The 21,139-nt window shown below is 33.8% G+C and overlaps 1 protein-coding gene across 3 annotated transcripts in view; it reads left to right on the forward strand.

The window, feature by feature from the left end:
• The window catches only part of RPGRIP1L (RPGRIP1 like), a 101,218-nt gene that overhangs the window by 22,401 nt on the left and 57,678 nt on the right, over positions 1 to 21,139 (forward strand). For all 3 annotated transcript variants that reach the window (XM_038531027.1, XM_038531028.1, XM_038531029.1), the window contains 8 exons: positions 723 to 828; positions 3,213 to 3,359; positions 4,647 to 4,720; positions 10,515 to 10,654; positions 15,716 to 15,822; positions 16,128 to 16,178; positions 16,862 to 17,041; positions 17,577 to 17,694. In XM_038531027.1, the coding sequence (XP_038386955.1) occupies positions 723 to 828; positions 3,213 to 3,359; positions 4,647 to 4,720; positions 10,515 to 10,654; positions 15,716 to 15,822; positions 16,128 to 16,178; positions 16,862 to 17,041; positions 17,577 to 17,694 (923 nt within the window). The remainder of the gene's footprint in view (positions 1 to 722; positions 829 to 3,212; positions 3,360 to 4,646; positions 4,721 to 10,514; positions 10,655 to 15,715; positions 15,823 to 16,127; positions 16,179 to 16,861; positions 17,042 to 17,576; positions 17,695 to 21,139) is intronic.

Below are 21,139 nucleotides of genomic sequence, written 5' to 3' on the forward strand. Positions count from 1 at the left end.
ACCTTTAACAAGATCTTCCTGTTAAATTCTACATTTGCTTTAATCTCAGTAGGAAAAATACAAACTAGTATTGCAGCATATAGAGTTTCTATATACCCTGTGGACGTTAAATGATCTCTTAAAGCTAAAGGCACATCTGCAACATATTTAAATGCCAGCTTTGGGCATTATTAGTATAAAATGCTAAGTCACTTTTTTGGGAAATATTTTGAAAAGTTGAAACTCCAGGAGGAAACTCCAATAAATGGTAATCTTATGATACCATTTGTTTCGAGGGAGTGGTAGGAAGATGAGTGGCTGTCTTGCATATTTTTCTCTTAGGGAAAAGTAGTATGATCGTCCTTAAAATAAGTATGAAGTTTGGGGGTGGAACCATTACTGTGCTATAGACTGATGTCCTTTAACTCTTTCAGGACGCTGTAAAATGGTTTTAAGTGCATATTGTAAGTTGTTATAGGGGTGATACAAGTCATCAAATTTGAATCTCCCTTCAAACTCTGAGAATATATGAGTTTAACAAAGTTCAAGAACAGTGAGTTGTTGGCATTAAGTAATCTATCCTAAGTGTATAGTAAACTAAAAACCTTGGTGATTGATATGCAAGTGTATAAATTTTTCCTAGGTAATGTTTCAATGAAAAATTGTGATTCCACCACAGATTTTTTTCCTTTTGCCTTGCATTTTTTACTTTGTCTCTTTTTTTCTTAAACACATCGTTGAAGGTCAAACATTCGGGACAATGTAGAAATGATTAAGCTTCATAAACAACTAGTGGAGAAAAGCAACGCTCTTTCAGTAATGGAAGGAAAATTTATTCAGCTTCAAGAGGTAATGTGATCATTTATTTTATTATGGTGATGCATAGATACAAATGTATCTATGTGTATACCTAGTATATACAGAGATATACTATCAAAGATAGTGTTTAAGTTGTATTTTTTAAATAGAATGGTCCTAACACTAGAAAGTTATTTTTAAAGATGCTCTTTTTATTCTTAAATGTGTATAACTTCATATGTTATTTGTAATTTATAACTTAATAACTAAAGAAATAACTGCTTGGACTTTTCTTAAATACCTGTCTTCTTAAAATAATAGACATCATAAATTATTTCATGCCAAGAAAATGTATTTTTGACTCCTTTTATCTGTAATTATATGGGCACATAGCACTGAAGGTTTAAATGTATTTGCATCTGTCTTCAGTTATAAGCACTTATGAGATATCCAAGATAGACCAACTTATAAATACATCAGTAATCAGGTTTTGTTCAATCTTTCTTTGGTGTGGTGTTTTGTTTTGTCACTATCTACCATTATCACAAAATATTTGAGTGCCCATCATGTCAGCTATCAGTCTACTTATTTTAGATCTTAACCATTTTTGTTGACAATACTCAGGACTCTTCATCCCCATGGCTGCCTTAGGATTGTGGCCCCACAGAAATATGCCATCAGAAGGCTCCTATTTATTGGCACTGCATAATTAACATAGATTCTGGAATTAATGAACTCCAAAACATTCCAGATGAGAATTCATATTAAGCAGTACTTTCCTTAAAGTACTGAGACAAGGAAAGCAGTAAATTGATGGGCAGCATAGGGTGATCTGAAGCTTAAATTTACTATTGAATTAGATAAATATTTTTAAAATGTGTTTTGGTTAGTGTTTTCCCTCCTGCATGAACCTCCTTAAATGTGAAGTAGTAACTGCCTTCCATATAAATATGAGGGTTTATGAAAGAGAGAAGATGAATTGGAGAGTAGAGACGATAGCACTATCTGCCCAAAGATAGAAGAGGGAGATTAAGAAAACACAGAGCTGAGGGCCATTTCTAACATTGAGAATTAGGAAAGGAAATAAAGACTGAGCTTACATTCTTTTGTCACTTTCACCTTTTTGACTTCCATTTAACAGTGCTGCCAAGTATTTGTTCAAATACCAACTATGACAAGCGACTGCAATAGCACAGGTTCCTCTTGGGATTTGGTATTGCGTAAAGAAAGATTTGAAAAGTTCAGACCAACAGCTTTAGCAAATGAGGCAGGAGGCCCAGGAAAAGCTGGTTAAAGATAGCATGCTATAATATAATCCAAGATTAACAAAAACTGGACTCCAGTTACTCAGTAGCAATGTTTCTTTTAAATGATTGGAGAGGGCAGCCTGGGTGGCTCAACGGTTTAGTGCTGCCTTCAGCCCAGGGTATGATCCTGGAGACCCGGGATTGAGTCCCATGTCGGGCTCCCTGCATGGAGCCTGCTTCTCCCTCTGCCTGTGTCTGTGCCTCTCTCTGTGTCTCTCGTGAATAAATAAATAAAATCTTTTAAAAAAATAAAAAATAAATGATTGGAGAACTTCTGTAGAATGTTAAGGGATATTAATTAGCAGATGAGCCATTTCATGTTATGGTCTTTTGGTCTCTCTGGAAAGACTTTAATATGATCATCTTTTTATTTATTAAAAAAAGTATTGGCATTTAAGAATATAAATTTGAATCTAAAACATTCATAAATGCCATTTTAAAAATTAAGGAATTGGGATGCCTAGCTGGTTCGGTCGTTGGAGCATGCTACCCTTGATCTCAGAGTAGTGAGTTCAAGCCCCATATTGGGCATAGAGATTACTTATAAATAAATAGATAGATAGATAGATAGATAGATAGATAGATAGATAGATAGATAGATAGACAGACAAAATTTTGTTTCTAAAAATTAAGACGACTTTAGTAATTATTTTTACTGAATTGAAAATTTCAATCTAGTTGTATTAAAACAACCCTCTCTTAGGCTGTTTATGTGCTGTGGTGACAAATCCTTTCAAGTTTGATTATCTATGGTTAACATTTATTTTGACCCATGTGGCAGCATTCTTAGCATGTCCAACCATTGTAACCACAGCAGAAAGGAAAAAAATTGCTAAAACTAATTTACTCACCGGTCGCTAATCAACCAGTCAAAAACGAGGAGGAAATAAAGGACAAAACGTTTTCTTTATGTGACTCTGTGCTAAGATAACCCTATATTTTTTTCCTAATTATACACTTAGGTCAATAGTGTCTCCATGGACAAGTAGCACATATATATTGTTTATGAGGTGAAGAATAATCTGTATATTGTGAACTTTAGGAGTAAATTCACTTACAAAATTGTAATTACTTACTAAACACAGAATCCAAAAATAATTTTGAAAAGATTTTCTTTTTGTTTTTTAGAAGCAAAGAAGACTCCGGATCAGCCATGATGCCTTGATGGCAAACGGAGATGAGCTAAATATGCAACTCAAAGAGCAACGTTTAAAATGCTGCAGTCTTGAGAAACAATTACATTCCATGACATTTTCTGAAAGAAAAATAGAAGAGGTAAGCTCCCAAGAGTTTATTAGCCATTCCTTGTATTAAAACTTCTCTGTCACTGTTTCAATAAAGTAAAATAGAGACATTTTAAAAATATGTTTACTTGAAGATCCTAAACTACATACATGGTGCTTTGAGCACAGCAAATATAGTCATGCCAACTCAGTGCCTAAAAATACTTGCAAATGTGCTGATACCCACTGTTTACCTAATGGATTGACTCTTGAGGAAAAAGAAAACACGACTTCCCAGTGGAACTTAACTTTCTCTGCCTCAACATCTGATTAGCCATTTGAGATACCAAGACCACGTTAGAGGACACATCTGTTTCTGAGGAGAGGGATAGTCTGTCGTGCAACATCAGCAATTTTGTGAAATTATTTCATTTTATTTCTAGGAAGTTATTTGAAAACTCATCTTTCTATTCTCGTTGCTACTCATGTCTCCAAGCTAGCACAGTCTCTTCCTGTAGTCTGTTAAACTTGTCCTGAAAGAGAATGGCAATGAAATAAATAAGATGCCTACATTCTGCTCTTATCTTGAAAGAATCCTTACTGTGTCTCAAACTAGCATCAAAAGAGAATTACGAACATAGAAATGAATTTTGAGAGTCTCTCACCCACAGGAAAACATTGTAACTACAAAATATACTGGTGAATAAAACTTAGACATGAATGCTAGAAATAAATACAGAAAGCTACTTTTTAGTTGTAAAGCTATAATGATTATCCTGAGTTTATTTCTAAAAATATTCATTAGGGTAAAACAGGATATATGATTCATTAGATGTGCTACTGATTCTTTGTACATTCATTGCACATTAGATGGCTAGCAAACATAAAAAATTGTGTCTTGAGAGTAAATTGTGATTGACAAGATTTGTTTGAGCCGTGAACCAAAAGAAAAGTTAATCCTTTTATTTTTTATGGGCCAATTGGAAATTAATACAAAATGAATGTAATGATAGAATTCATCAGGGAGGAAAGTAAAAAATATTATGTTTCTCAGACTTCATAGCAAACTTTTAACACATTCTTTATTGAGATTTGACACATGTCACCATAAAGCAATGCATACATTTCTGCTAAATTAAAACAGAAATATTAATTTCATGTTTACTTAACAACTTGGAAAAAATCAATGCTAAATTAAATACAGAAAATATAAGTTGACTAGTTAGCAACTGCAATTTAGAAATAAAGATGGAAACATGTTAGCCTCCCCTCATGTTATTTTACCCCCGTGTGGTTTTATTTGATAATCACCTAATGTGTCATTTTCTTTTCATTTTAGCTGCAGGATAGAATTAATGATTTAGAAAAGGAACGGGAACTTTTAAAGGAAAACTATGATAAACTTTATAACAGGTAAATCATGAATACATGCGTTTTCTCATTCCCTTGTTTGAGATCTTTTATATCAAAGCAGTAGATGTCAGAATGTCTAATAGTGATTAAAAAATTAGCAATGAATGATTGCAAGAAATATATATATATAATTTAATGTAATATATATACACATATATATTAAAATAAAAATAGCTTTTTTTAGGTATAGGTAAGAAATTGTTTAAGCCGAGCAGTAGACTCTTACTAGAAAATCATATCACTTTGTTGCTATTACCATTTATTGAATATAAACTGTAAGCAAGCAGGCTATGCTAAATACTCTTCATACATTATTATAAATTTCTCATAACAACCAGGAAATGTAGGTATTGTAAATGCCCATTTTGCAATGAAAACAAAACAGAATTAAGTCACTTCTCTACATTCATAAAGCTGTGTAGTGATAAAACTTGGATTTGTGCATCTTCTGGTCTCTCCAAGCCCTGGTCTCTTCCCTGGACTACCCAGCTTATTAGCTGAGAGTGATTCTCTTGGTGGAAAACAAACGTGTGCACTTAAAATTGTCTCTGTTCCTTATAAAGAGAAAATATCTTTCTCTCAAGATAAATTGTTTTAAGTTTATTTGTATAAGTAATCTTTACACCCAACGTGGGGCTGAAACTCATGACCCTGAGATCAAGAGTTGCAGGCTCTTCCAACTAGCAGCCAGGTGTACCCCCTCATATAAAATTTGAAAGAGCTAGTTCAGTTTTGTTTTTTAATCAACCTCATAGTGATGGTATTTTAAAAATTAATCCCTTCTGATAATGTTAGAAACAAAATTCTATACTACAGCTAAGCTTATTAGTTAAGCAGTACAGATATCTGTGTGTCTGTATATGTGTGTATTTTTAAGTCTTTTCAGTATATGGTAACTGATGAAGGATAAATACAGGTTCATATGAAAGTAAATTTAATATAAATATTGGAAGGTATATGTTATAGTTAATATTCAACAGTTGGCCCTATTGAGTGTATTCTGAAACATCAGAAAGTAGCCATCTGACACACAGATACACCTCTTAACTTTTTAACTGTATGTTTTGGATGTTTTATAAACTAAAGGTACATTTTGTAAATTAATCAAATCATACCTAAAGAGTGTGGTGATAAGGCTTTTAGTTATTTTTACTTTGAAAAGATACCTAGATTATTGTTAGGCGTCATTCCAGTGGCATAGATCATCTGTTTACCTACTAGTGTTGATTATCTTTGCATAGTGGCTCATTACATTAAAAGTTATCGATAGCAGATTCAGACATCAGTTATAAAATAATACCTGGGGCTCTCTCTCTCAAGGGTAGACTGGCTAAAAATCTTTATGTGGGATCTACCTTGGACCCCTTCCAGATCATTTGGCCCTATTGCTTTGTTCTGGCCTTTCTCTCATCAGCCCTGATTAATTTTACTTAAAGCATTTATTATGCCTCCTCTTTTACATTTACATTTCTGTAGAAAAATACAGGGTTTATATTGCTATATATCTAAATATTTAATAGTTCTGTGTTTGAAAATTCCAAATTTCAGTATATATAGATGACACAACTGCTGCATTATAGGGCAGAGAATAGTGCTATCCCCATATTTTAGAAATGTGAAAACTGAGACTGAAGAAAAATTGAGAGACTTGTATAGAGTCACACAGCATTGCTGAGACTCCAATGTAGTACCCAAACCCCATTCTTTTGACTCTGAAATTGAATTTTTCCCCCTGTTCTTCATTATCTCTCTGATTTTATTGCATTAGAAAACTGATCCTGTGGAAGGGAAATGTTCGTGCAATGATAGAACTACTAAGCATTCAGAAATTGTTATTGATTTATATTTATCCTCAACATCTTGTAACTTCAAATAATTTAACATGGTCTTAATACAAGAAAATAAGTGCCATTTGGCCATTACTTATACATTTTCTACTTCCCAATTTGAAGATTTACTGAACATACCTTCTGGGAATAAAAAACATTAAACTTAGCTGGGAATAATGCATAAATGGAATTTTGAGGGAGAGATGTTTTTCTCGTATTTACTTTATCACCGTGAAACTTTATCTCTCCATATTAGTAGATGATCTGAGAGTGTAAATCTGACTTTGAAGGGTTTTTTTTTTTTTTGAAGGGTTTTTTTTTTAATGTTTTATGCTTGAGCTACATTTTTTTCTTGTCACATTAAAAACAGACTTCATTATGCAGCTTGCACTTGAATTTTGTGTGAGATATATGGAAGTAAATGTGTGTAATGGGTGTCAAAACACTTTGTATCAAAAAAAAGAATTAATGTCACTTAAGCACAAAACCCAGCAAGCACACATGATAGCAAATAGAACTATAAAATTCTCTAGTACAAATTTTTAATATATATTATGTTTTCAGAAGCAGAATTAGAGACACTTCCACAAAAATCATTGTTGCCCTTAAGATTTTTTACAGCTTTTGTGTTTCGTGGTTCTGTTATTCATCATTGCCAACATCTAGTGCTCATCAAAAACTAAATAAATTTACTCCCTGTTTGGTTAGTCATGGTGATAGCATGTTTTTTAAAGGAGAGCATTTGTTTGTTATTCAAAATTGGCTAGTTTTCAGGAGAAAAATATGATTTGCAGATTACATTCTCATCTTCCTTTTCCAAATGAAATTTTGAATGTGTTTATTACTTGACATATGACATATTAGGGAATCATCTGGTAAAATAAAACCCTCATGTTAGTATTTGGTATGAGCTTGTTTTAATATGAGAGAACATTTTTGATATGATGCCAAGAAATAAGTATAACTTTAAGAAATATTCCATTTAAAAATTCAGAATAAACTTTTTGCAATGAAATTTGTGTGGTCAGAGAGAAACTTTATACTACAGTATTGTAAAGCTGTGTCCCATTTTTGAAGTTAGTATATATATCTAGTTTTAGCATGGTGTAACTGATGAATACAATAGTCCTTCTACTATTGTATATATGAATAACCTGGAAAACAGCAAAATATAGGTTTCACTACCCCTTTGAAACCTCCATCCCCCAGCCTCCCACTACCATCCAATTCAGATTTAGTTAATTTGAGATAGGATCCAGAGAATCTGTGAGAAGTGATTTTAAGGTATTACTCCTAAGAGGCACTAATACCTACTTTAAAAAAAAAAAGAAGAAAAAAAAAAGAGTTGGTTAGTTCTTGGAGATGGTGTTAACCGTTTTAAGAATCGGTTTTTACAATAGTAGTAGTCGTCTAATATCCAAAATTTAATGGAGCACTGCTGACCACTCACAGACTCTCTGGGCTCCATTTCTGTAAAGTGAGCACCTGTCCCCTACAATCTTCTAGGAATCATGAAAGCTCATGTGATCAAATACAAGCATTTTGTGCTTCCCAGAAATCAAACTGAGTACAGTTGGAGCATCATTTTCTTTCAGCAAGTGAAATATCCCTATGTAAATACGTATTTAATTTCCATTAGGTCTAAACTAAAGTACCTATGGATTTCTTTGTGGATGACTTAGAGCTTATTCTTCCCTCTCTCATACATTAGGATGCCCTTAAACATTGGAATATATGAAATTTCTTCTGTAAGAAAAAAGGCCTTAGGGTGGAGATTAATTTTTCAGCTCTTATTTCTATCTGATCATGTTGTTGATCAACGTTGTGTATGTTGACCCATGACTGCCAGTGGACATGCCAGTGACCACAGGCACCAATGGGCATTCGACTATAGATTGACATTTTCTCACTTCTGCAATAGAATGTGACAATGAAATGTGCACACAGACCAACTATGATCCCCCCTCACTTGTCACTATAGGCAATATACAAAAACATTTTCATGAATAAAAGTTTCTCAAAGACTGTTCTCATATGCAGATTTAATCATGTACACAGCCTTTACAAAGAAAATGGAGCCAGATGTGGTTCACCATTTATAGTTACACAGATGGCTCCAAGCATAGAGGAATACAGTAAATTCAAAAGGAATTCCTCATGAAACTCCAGTGGAATGTAATCCTAAATTTAGAGGGAAAATAGCAGTGGACTAAATTCAGATTGACTTATGCTGATTTACACTAGTATTTTGTGGGTTTGGAGAAACCAGGCTGCTAAATTGTTCTTAATTTAAACACATACAGCTTCTGATGTTTCTGCCAGATTAACTGTTGGTGATCTTTTTGCTGGTACTAATGCTATTGGAACACTACTGTTTCTAATTTTTGGCGTCTGATATAATGTATAATTGTGCCTATTTCATCATGCTAATTTTTTTTCCGGGTAGTACATGTTTTTAATAATACAAGACACACACACACACACGTGTTTGGTTTACATAATTTGACCAGACATAGAAATTGTTTGTTCTTTATTTTTAAAAAATGAAAATGTAAATGTAAAGGAATATTCTTTAATATTTAAAGTACATGCTTTGTTTGGATATCATTTAAGTCTAGATAATCATACCACTGATAAAATTAGCTTAAAAGACTGGTATATAGGTCCATGTGTTTCTTAAGATTCCATATGTGAAATGAGAACATTGATAGAAGAAACAGAGACCATATTTAGAGAAACTTCTAGAATTCCATTTATTTTTAAGCTCATATTATTTTAAATGCAATAAAAACATTCAAAATGTAAAATAGACACACAATTCTGTTCCTTTGAAAGCCATGCCTCTCAGAAAAGTATCTCTTTTAGAATAAAAACTCAAGACTAGCTGAGAGCAACATTAAGGGCAATTTTCAAAAACAAGTTTTTCTTCTATTTGCATCATTACAAAACCAGATTTTATGAGTTCTTATTTCATTTACTAGGTTTAAAATAAGGAGAAGAGTCAAAGCTGCTGATAATTATTCAATCATATCAAGCTTCACAGATAATAGTTTTCTGCTGAGATACAGATCGAGATCAGTTTTTCCAAAACCTGGCTATCACCTGGGGAAGTTTTATAAAACTATGAATTCCCGGGCCCCAGATCCTTCATTTTTCTCTCCCTCTGAGGGTTTTTAGTGCAACAGTCTAGCACTAGTGTTTAGTTTATCGGCATTCGGGAACCACTGGTGCAAATGAATGCTGAGATTTTGTCATTAGTAGATTGTAACAAGAGTTTAAACTGTTGTGCTTCTACTAAGGAATAACATTTCTGTCTTCATCATTCTTACCGGGGTGTTCTCACTGGGTTTTCTTCACAGTTGTGTTACAAGTAAAACTTCATTCTTAGCTTGTTATTGCTGTGTGTGTTGTGTTAGGACAAAAACTACATTATCACTAATTCTTAATAGCAGAATTACTGTCTCATAGTTCACTGTGCTAGCACTTCATGGCCGGAATTCTGTGAATGTGTATTATTAAGCACAGACTCGGTAAAAGTTTCAGGTTCTAGAAGTGAAGATCAGGTGGCGAGCCTGTTTTCTCTGTTTGAAGAGGGTTTGTATGTGGGAGAGCAGAGTTTTATCCGAAGCCGATGGCTGAGGTTTGGAATTGCAGATTCCTCTAGAGTATGTACAGTATCTGAATTCCTTTACTAGTCCCACAAAAGCTGCACACTGCCAACTTTTCTGACTGTAGAGCTCTAAATTAAGGCCAGTTCCTTTGCTCATCCCACAAACCCTTTCATGTTTCCTAACCGCAGCCTGAGAAAGGCGCCTTGGTTTCAACAGCAGCAGACCAGCATATGTTTACTTAATTCCTAAGACATGATGACAGTGGTCTCTGTGCCACTAAAAGCTTTTCTCTTTGGTATTTTCGGTTGAAGCCGATTTCCAGGCTCTCCTTGCATGTCACGTGTGTTTTTGCAGTGCCTTCAGTGCTGCCCACGAAGAGCAATGGAAGTTAAAGGAACAGCAGCTGAAAGTACAGATCGCTCAACTCGAGACTGCCTTAAAATCTGACCTAACAGACAAAACTGAAATCCTTGACAGATTCAAAACCGAAAGAGGTACATATAAAACGACTACTGACTTATTCATTTCAGACATCTGTGTTACTCATTGTTATTCACTGACTCAGTCAGCACTGATTGTGGCGCCTACTGTTTTGCCAGGCACCGTGCTACATATGGGGGACATATCTTGTATTAATGGCCATCCATGTTCGTGAGTTTATTGGTCACTCAAAATTTCCATTTACTCAACCTACCTTATATGCCAAAGGAGTTTGTTTGTTTGTTTTCCTCATCAGTGATACTTTTTATTCAGGTTGTCTTTCGTTTTTTGTTTTGTTTTGTTTCCTAAATGTCGAGCCTTTCTGTATTCAGCAGTCAATGAGCATTTACTGAGCTACCAGGATATGTTAGGCAGTGTTCAAAGTTCAGGGGGATACAGCAATGAACCAAACAGAGGCGTTGCCCTCATGCAACATAAATTCAATGGGGAGAAACTGAAAATAATTAAATATGCAACGTGTCAGGTGGTGGCAAGTGCAGTGGGAATAAAAAAGCGGGGTAAGATGATAGAGTAGCAGAAGTAGCTTGCTAGTTTTGATACGTCGAACAGGGAAGATCTCTGATAATGAGATATCTAAATCTACCCTATGACAGTGAACTTAAATACCAGGAAGACTTGTCAAGATATCCCTGCTAAAATAATAATCATTAATAAGTTTTGTATACAAGTCACAGATCTCACCCTTCTCATCTCATGGAAACAAAATAATTATAGAGTAGATGTCTGACTTACTAGATTATACACACAAATGCACAACAGAGGAATTGAATTATTTGCGTCAAATGTTGTATCTGTTGCTCATCTACTACATAAACCAAGTGATGTGATAACGTTGCTTCTTTTGAACATTTGCAGTTGTGTTGCATGAGAGCATTTCAAAGTTTAATGCAGGCTTAGTTAAAAAATACATTTCTACTTAGCACTCTATTTAGATAACAATGCCATATTTTATTAACTATAAGAGATATTTTTTCTCTTTTGACATCTCTGAAATTGGTATACATCTTATAAATGATAACATTTTAAAATTATGGTCTGACCTTTTTTTAATATTTTAAGAAATATGAAATCAGAACACTTATAATCAATGTAGTCTTAATTTCAGTGAAAGACACATTTGCAATATTTATTTACCAAGTGACTGAATTTCGTGAAAAATTATGAATTTTTCTTGGAAATACTGTGAGTAGAATAAAATAGTGGCATGATTTGTGACTGGGTGGGCACTTAAAAGTTTTGATGTCAAAGATACATATTTCCTGATTTTTATGTGGTACTTAACAGAGTGCTTTTGTTTAGTAGTTGCTCAGTAAATCCTTGCTGACTGAAGGAAGCAGAATCACTCTATATTCCCTCTCTTTTTGCCAACAACAAATATAAACTCTCCATTCTTAATGGAAGAGAAATGGGGAAAAAAAAAAAAAACAAGACCTGCCTTATTTCTGTGCTTTCTATATATCCCCAAATATTAACTCCAAAATTCTTTATCTCTAAGCATCTGAATTGGTCTCTGGAAAGAAACTCTTAAGGGGATAGAATCTTGGTGGTCTTTTTTAAAAAAAACTATCTATTGCTGAATTAATTTCAAAGGTTCTTTAAAATTATTTTTTTTAATTTTTATTTATTTATGATAGTCACAGAAAGAGAGAGAGGCAGAGACACAGGCAGAGGGAGAAGCAGGCTCCATGCATCGGGAGCCCGATGTGGGATTCGATCCCGGGTCTCCAGGATCGCGCCCTGGACCAAAGGCAGGCACCAAACCGCTGCGCCACCCAGGGATCCCGGTTCTTTTAAATTATTAAAACTGAAGTTGCTAAGTCATTTTAATCCACCATTAATACATTCCTCATTTTTTTTACTTTTTATGTCATGTATACCACTAAAAAAAGTCCAGTAAGCAAACAAGAAAAAAAATTCTAAAAGTCACTCAATCACACAACCCACAAAATAATCATTATTAATATTTTTATGTATATCCTTCCAGAGTTGTTTCTGTATGCACAGATAGTCTTATAATGTGCTTTTTTATTTACTATATTATGAAATCGTTCCTTGAGTATAAATATAAATCCACATCATCATCACCATTTATTAAGTTGTCATAGTTTTCCATGTGAAGATGTACCAAAGATTGTTTAAGTCTTCTGTGGATGAATTTTTAAATAGCTTTAGTTTTTTTTTAAGTATCATAAACATCTTTCTACACAAATATTTACACATTTATTCAGTTGTTTCCTTAAGAAAAATTGCTAGAACTGAATCTTTCTTTTTAGTACAACTGTTATTTATTTTGCTTGACCTCCTGAAATTTATAGATCTAATGATTAAAGTTTGGGGGTTTTTTGTGAAAATGTTACAATAGATTATAAGAAAAATATTACAGCCTTGAATCATTTTTCCCCCAGGGAAATACTAAACAAAAAAAAATTGAAATTGTCTATATAAGGAAATCTTTTAATATTAGAAAGTTCCTTTTTGTATTACAGATTTTTAAATTGTTTCATTTTACTTTGAAGTCTCTTCACACATTTACCTTTTCATGTATCAAGTGTTCTTTGCCAGAAGATGTTTCCCTGGGTTCTTAGAATCATTCATCTAACTGGCAAATTATTTTTAGAGAATACTCACCTCTTTATTCAAGGTACAAATTAGTTTCAGATTGTGTGAATATGTGGGGGAAGGATATGTAAATGCAGTTTGCATTTGGTTAATGCTTAAATTAACTGCATGTGTTTAAAGGCCCTGCTTTTGAAAGTTCCTTTCTATCTTTAGCTGAAATGCATAATTCAGCATAATGCATATGGTTATATTGATCACAGCTGAAGATATTAGCACAAAGGAGCTCTGAAAATTGTTTAGTTGAATTGTTCTCTGCACTCTGCTTGTTAATGGTGTGCTTGAAGAACATAATTTTAAAAGAGTAAAATGTTATCTCATTTGAATAAAATACTGTTTAGCTTAACCTGCTTTTTGTCAAATCATAAGGTAAGGAGGTTATTTTTCATCTTGTACAGGATGCTTTGATTTTTCATATTATAATTCAGCAAGTCTATCTCTTCTTTGAACTATAGCATCTCCGTGCTTTTTAAAGACCCAGGAGTTATATCCCCAATAAACAGTTTGAGAAAGGGAAAATATTGTGGATAATTCTACATAAAATTTAGTAGAAAGAAAGGTACTAGTATCTAGTAATGTCTTTTCCCACTAATAAAATACTTTCCCACTAATAACATCCTACTTTTAAAAATATGAGGGGAAATGGGGACATTGTTGTGGAAACAGAAATCAACAAAGGAAGAAACATTTGAATAAGTTTATTTATACCTACTAGCATATCATTCTCAGGACCCTGCTGTGAAATATTGAGAGAATAGAAAAACTAGAACATAAAACTAGTAATCAAAATATACTTTGGATGAAGTCGTCATGTCCTTTCCCCTTTACCTCAACCTCACAACCCGTAGCACTTCTTGCAGGCCAGAGAAGGAAATTATATCAGCCTCAAGACCTTTGGTTTTACGTTTTTCTTACTGTACTTAACTTTCTTTCTGTTACCTAACCATTCCTATCTAGGTTTTTTAACCTAATCAACATAAAAGAAAGCATTCCACACTCTTACTCTATTCTGTAACTGAAAAAGATGTTTATCTCCTCTACAAATTCATGTTTATAATTAATCCTAATTTTTAGTTTAAAGACAAGTATTTGTCTTCAAAATTTCCAAGTACTGTTCACATTTGGAAATTGTCTCATTTAGGTCACTTAGTATTAGCAACTTATACTTGAGTATAACCTTTTAACCTTTCATCGATAAGATAAAAATGTTTATATATTTGATATTAAAATGTCTCTGCATACCCTAGAGTCACATTTTTTTTTGCTTTTTAGTTTGTCAGGAAATATGTGACATCAAAAATAATCCAAATTTATTCCCTTTCTTCTTAATTGTGTAATTTATGATTTTCACTTACATGTAATATTTATAGCTTGGGAACACAAAGCATTTTAAAAATCAGAAATGTATTTGTGTATTCATGTAAAGAATTCTTGGCAAATGTGTTGGCTTGTTTTTTTTAAGAAAAGGAAACAAAAATGTACAACTTGAATTGAGGACTTTTGATAAACACAAATCTTTGAAAATAGGATGAGATTAGGAGACACTTTGGATGACATGGTTTGGAGTTAGTCTACGGGGAGCCAGAAAGGATACTTGACCCCCCACAGTGAACTGTGTTGAGAGGTATGCTAAAGAACATGAGACTAAAGAATAGATTTGTTAGCTAACTCTTTTTTTTTTCTTTTAAGTTAAACATATGTTTAACGCAGGGAATGAAAAATTAGTCTCTTTATGAATTTACCATCTTTTGTAGCTGTACCCTGTACTCCTACTTGTGAGTCCAGGCAAGTGAGTGCCTGGGCAGACATAACCTATCTATAGTCCTTAACGACAGCTTTGAGTCCATGTCCTACTAATTAACAGTACAAACTCAATGAATAAAGAGCACACATGAATTATTACTGATGCTACCATGCACTAGCTGAGAATCCATTTCTCCTATCTTAACAGATTTGTTCAAAATGTGGTTGATTAAAATGATGGGTTTAGTTAATACCAGAGAAATTAATGTTGTTTTAATAAAAAGACTTTATGCTAAATTGGGAAAAGAAAACTTAAGGAAGTCAATTAAGACACTAAAAGACAAAAATTTTTTTGCATGCCTTTCAGGACCCTTAATAAGTAAGTAAAAATCATAGATTTAGAAACATATTTTCTTAGGTATTTTAGATAGAATGTTCCTTTGAAGTCCCAGAGGCCACAATTTCCTTATATTAATACTGTGAACTTAAGTCTTCAGTTTTTGATAAGCAACTGGATCATATGGTAGACACATGATAGCGTTCATTTGTTCCTCATTCCCTCACTGCCTTTGTCTAGGTGCTAGCACAATTTCCTCTGACCAGAACAATACGTATCAGGAATTATATCAATTTTAAATACGTTCTTATGCCTCATGTTCTCTTACCTTTCTAATTGTGTCAACTTTTTTTCTAAGACCAAAATGAGAAACTCACTCAAGAAAACAGAGAACTACAGTTACAGTATCTGGAACAAAAGCAACAACTTGATGACCTTAAACACCGCATGAAGTTTTACAACCAGGTGAACTATTTTCTTACTTAGGAAATAAACTCCAAATTTTTATCTCAGTATTTTATGCTTGGAGGAAACTGTAGTACAAAGCAAAAGACTTCAAATATATTACTTAATTTCTTAATTCATGGTTATTAGGCAGCTTACATTTCAGGAGGAGATTCTGAATAGTTGGAATGTCTCGTGTACTTAGTTTCTTAATTCATGGTATCAGGCAGCTTATGTTCCATGAGGATAATCTGCATAGTTGGAATGTCTCTTGTACTTTCCATTAATATCTCATTGTGAGCTTTTACTTACTCTATCTTTTGCAGGATAGTGATATTAATGCTGATGAATTGAGTGAAGCTCTCCTACTTATAAAGGTAACTTTCTGAACTTCACCATGAATTTCATGTCTACATATAACTGTTTCAGCATAATGATGACCCTTGTCTGTAACCCTTATACTCAGAGAATGAATTATTCAGGAAAGTGGTCAGGTGACATTTAGTTATAGCATATACATATTTCATAATGACATCAAAATTACATTAAAATAGACCTCAAAAACTCTTATTTAAAGCACTTTCTCCAACTGTAACAAACATTTCACTTTTATACACCTCGCTATAAAACTAATCAGTAATTTTCTGTCCTAAGAGATATTGGTATATACCCTATTACCTTAAATAAAATATTGAATTATAAATATTACCAGAAGATATTTTTCAGGTCTAGGATATTCTGTTATTTATAAGAAGACCTGAGAAAATACATTTTGTTCCCTTTAAATCAACACAGTGTAGCTTTTAATCAATTGAAGAAATAGAAATGTACATGATTCTTCTTTATGTCATGAAGTAATAAACTGTTTTTAGAATTCTCTGTAATTGTTCCAAATGTCTATCCAAATATATTCTCTGTATCAGGATTTTTTAATTCCTGATGGAAAATGGAAATATATCTGTTTTCAATTAATGATTTGTTCCCTGCTATATCTATATTAATTCACATGATTACATTTTAGAAACTCTTATTTCAATAATAAAACATGTTTTTGTTTTAGGCTGAAAAATCACAAAAAAATGGAGACCTTTCCTTCTTAGAGAAAGTAGACAATAAAATTAACAAAGATCTAGAACGCTCCATGAAAGAGCTACAAGCAACTCACGCAGAAACAGTACAAGAACTTGAAAAGACACGAAACATGCTAATTATGCAACATAAAATTAATAAAGATTATCAGGTAATGTGCTGCACTAAGTCGGGAGAATAGGCTTCCTGTGATACACTCCTGGTGATTTACTTTCCAAAGCAGTATTATGTATTATTATCTGTCATAATCTCTTATCGTGCATTACCCACATGCCTGGAATTTGATCTTGTAACTAGGTTCTTAGAGTAAATAGCTTAAAAACAAATAATTTTTTTAAAGTCCTGGTTTTAGAGAAGAAATAGCAGCAATGAATTCACCTTTGCTGGTACTAGCACTTTCTGTAAATGGATTGTAGTTATCCTACACAACCACATGTTATTTTAGCCTTTAACAAACAGGAAAATCACCTCCATGAAAAGGCATCTGGGGTTTTGTTAATTTTACTTCTGATTTATGGACATCGCCAAGCACAATTTTCTAAGCTATAAGCTATTGGAGGTCAGAAAACCATGGTTTACAGTTCCTGATAGCCCCAGGATCTAGGAAATGCTTGAGTCATATTGCTTTAAAAAATGAAAATGGAACTAATCCTAAGTATTGAAACTTGTTATCTCTTATTTTTTAGATGGAAGTTGAAGCAGTGACCCAGAAGATGGAAAATTTGCAGCAAGATTATGAACTCAAAGTGGAACAATATGTTCATCTTCTTGATACCAGAGCTGCACGCATCCAGAAACTAGAAGGTACAGTTCTTTGTCCACAGTACCTAGATGAATGGATTTTACAATAGTTGAAAATGTCATCCAAATCTACATTCACGATTTATTTTTGCTCTATATTTTTCTGATTCATAGCTGTAATTAATAAATTCTCAGAATTTATGGAGTTTTATCAGAAAGATTGGTTTTTATCTGCTTCTTTCCTACTCAAGAATTTTTAGTAATTTTGTTGCTTTCCAGATTCAGTGTTGTAGGCAAGATTTCAAAGTACTTTGTGACATTGTAGACCTAACTTTGTAGACCCCGTTTCTAATTTCTCTTCTAAACAAGCTATGTATCTCATCCAAACAAGTGCGGTTGCTCTTTGTCAGATTCACCTTTCTCAGTCCTACCACGGTACTTTTGCTCCACCTGAGAGCCTCCTTTATGCCCAACATATACCCTTTTACCCTGCTTTGAAATCTACCCAATTGCAATGCACGCCTGTGCCAAGAAGCTGGCTCTGATCATTCATCTACTTGAAATGTCCTTGCAGTGGTTTCCAGACTTTAACAAGTATGAAAATCACATGAGGAGCTTGTTTCAAATGTAGCTTCCTAGGCCCTAGCCCTAGAGATCTGGGGGTCCATGATTCTATATATATTTGGAAATTACTCCGAGCAATTCAGATAGAGGTGCAGGGCTATACTTTGAAAAATACTATGTACTAACTATGTACTAACCATTTTTCCTCCTATGTACTCAAAAAATATTTGTGGGGATTATATTACGTAAGTGTTCTTTACTGTTGGAGTTTTGCATATTCCCTGTGACTGCAATATAAACTCTATGATGCTAAGTACTTTGTCTTTCTTTCAAGTCCCCTGACATACAATGTTTAATTCAAATGATTGATGCCAGCAGTAATTTTACACTCTTAAAAATTACTGAGGATCCCAAAGGCCTCCTTGCTTATATGGGTTATATTTATCATATTAAGAATTAAAAGAGAAATTTTGAAAATATTTATTTTATGTCATGCGAAATTAATAAACCTGTTATATGTTAACATAAGTTACAGTATTTATTTTTTAAAAGCTGTATTTTCCATACCAAAAAATAGTGAGAAGAGTGACATTGTTTTAAATTGTTTTACCTTTTTTTAATTGACGTTTTTGCAAACTTTTTGGTGTATACCTCAATAGAAAACAGCTGGGTTTTTAGACCTGCTTCTGCATTCAATCTGTTATGATATCACACATTATGTAGCCTGGGGAACTCCATTAAACACTTAACTTGTGAAAGAATAAAAACGAAAAAGGCAAGTGACATGTCAGTAGTATTTTAGAAATAGTTTTGACCTCACTAACCTTCAAAGCAGTTGCAGGAACCCTCGGGGTTCCCAGACTACACTTTGAGAACCATGGCTCTAAGTAGAAAGGTTCAATAAATATCTTTATCTGCCTGAACAGAGTTTTCCAAAAGAGCAGTATTTACCTTTTATTTCAAGTAGTACTCAATAAAAATTTGCTTAATAGAATTTTCCTAAATAACAAGGAAGTCACATCGTTTGGGATTTTCATTCCTATTAGTGTTACTAAATCTTCACCAATATAATTCATCTGTCCCTTAAATTCATTCATTCATAAATTCATTCCTTAAACATGCTCAGGTTCTTAATGCCTCCTGAGCAAAGTGCTAGGCAGGGAGGATCCAAATAGGAAAAAAAGCTCAGGTACCACCCTTAAGGAACTTAGATAAAATGGAGCACATAGGACAGGGGCACCTAGGTGGCTCAGTCCATTAAGCATCTGACTTTGGCTGAGTTGTGATCTTATAAGGTCATGGGATCACCCTGCATTGTCATGTGTGTCCTCCCTTCCCCATTCCGCCCCACACCTGGGCTTCACGCTCAGCAAGGAATCTGCTTCTCCCTCTCCCTCTGCTCCTCCCCCTGCTCCTGCTCTGCTGTCTTGAATAAATAAATAAAATATTTTTTTTCAAAAAAGATGGAGCACATAAATGGACAGTTATACTTGACCATGAAGAGTGTGAAGCTAGGAAAATGCAGAACATAACAAGGAAACACTAAGGAGAGAATGCCTATTTAAACCTGAAGATTCAGAGAGGACTCCGCAAAGTAGGTTTGAAATCTTTAAAGATGACAGAATTTGCCACTAAGTAAAAGCAGTGAAAGGCATTCCAGACAGTAGAGGACGCAGTGCTTTTCATTTGCAAATCTGCATGCGTACCCCTGTAGTTGGAACTCATGATTAGTAAAGGAAGGAAAATCTCTCCAGGTAAGGCTGGAAAGAGCCAAATCATGAAGGCCGTGTTGCCACCCTGAAGAGTTTGAGACTTAATAACCTAAAAAAACCACTAAACAATTTTTAAAGTAGGCAGTAATATACCCAGAATTGTATTTTGGAGATTATGCTGTAGTTATTAGAAAGGGTAAATAAGATTTGAAGGAAGGAAGCACTTTGGGTTCCATAATAATCTGAGTAGCAAACACTGGGAATGTAGGTAAGATGGCATTAGTAGACAGAGAATGGACAGGGACAAATTTGGAAAGATTAAAGAGACAATGTTGAATAGTCGTGACTCTATGAAGGTTGGGACAGTAAAGAGAAAGAAAAACTAGAACAATTCTGTGGCAACAAGTTTAAGCAACTGGTTGAATGGTAACACCGGTGCTTGAGATTCAGAGTACAGAAATAACTGGAAGAGAATACTCTACAGTAGCTATATTCTATTTTGGATAAATAGTTTGCTGTAGCTGGGTCCCTCATAGGCAGAGGGCTCAGCAAACCATGAGATGTATGGGTCTGGAATTCAGGAAATAGACTGAATTAAAAATAGAAAGAGGAGAGTCTTTGCATATTGCTAGTAGCAGAAGTCACAAAAGATGGAGATGATCATCCATGAGAATATGAGGGCTAAGAGGATAAAAACAGGACCCCCAGCAAACTATGAAAAAAAGAGAAACCCTTAGAAAAGAACAAGAGAGGTAGAAGGAGAAGCAGGGCAGACGATGACATGGAAACCAAGGTAGGATAGGGGTTCATAAAAGGGAAAGTGACCATCATTGTCGAGAAAGCAAAGAAATATAAAGTGATACAAGAACCTAAGTCTGTTCCATCTAGCAATTAATTTGTTAATGATAACCTTTTCTGGAGCAGTTTCATGAGAAAAGTAAGGCAGATACTTTTTTGCAGGAAGTTGAAAAGTGTCTGTTAGATGAGGAGTTGTAGATACGAAAAAGTATTTTACTTTTTCCATAAATTTAGATGTAACATGGGGATAAAATGTGTATCTAGAAAGAGATATATCTGTTTAAAAAGCAGCTTTATAGAAGTATAATTAACATACTTTAAACTGCATATATTTAAGGCATACAGTTTGAGGAGTTTGGGCCTATGGATACACTGTGAAACCATCACCACAATCAAGACAGTAAACATATCCATCACCCCCAAAGTAGAAAAGT

The sequence above is a fragment of the Canis lupus genome, chromosome 2 (assembly GCF_011100685.1).
Source record: "Canis lupus familiaris isolate Mischka breed German Shepherd chromosome 2, alternate assembly UU_Cfam_GSD_1.0, whole genome shotgun sequence".
Taxonomy (NCBI): Eukaryota; Metazoa; Chordata; class Mammalia; order Carnivora; family Canidae; genus Canis; species Canis lupus.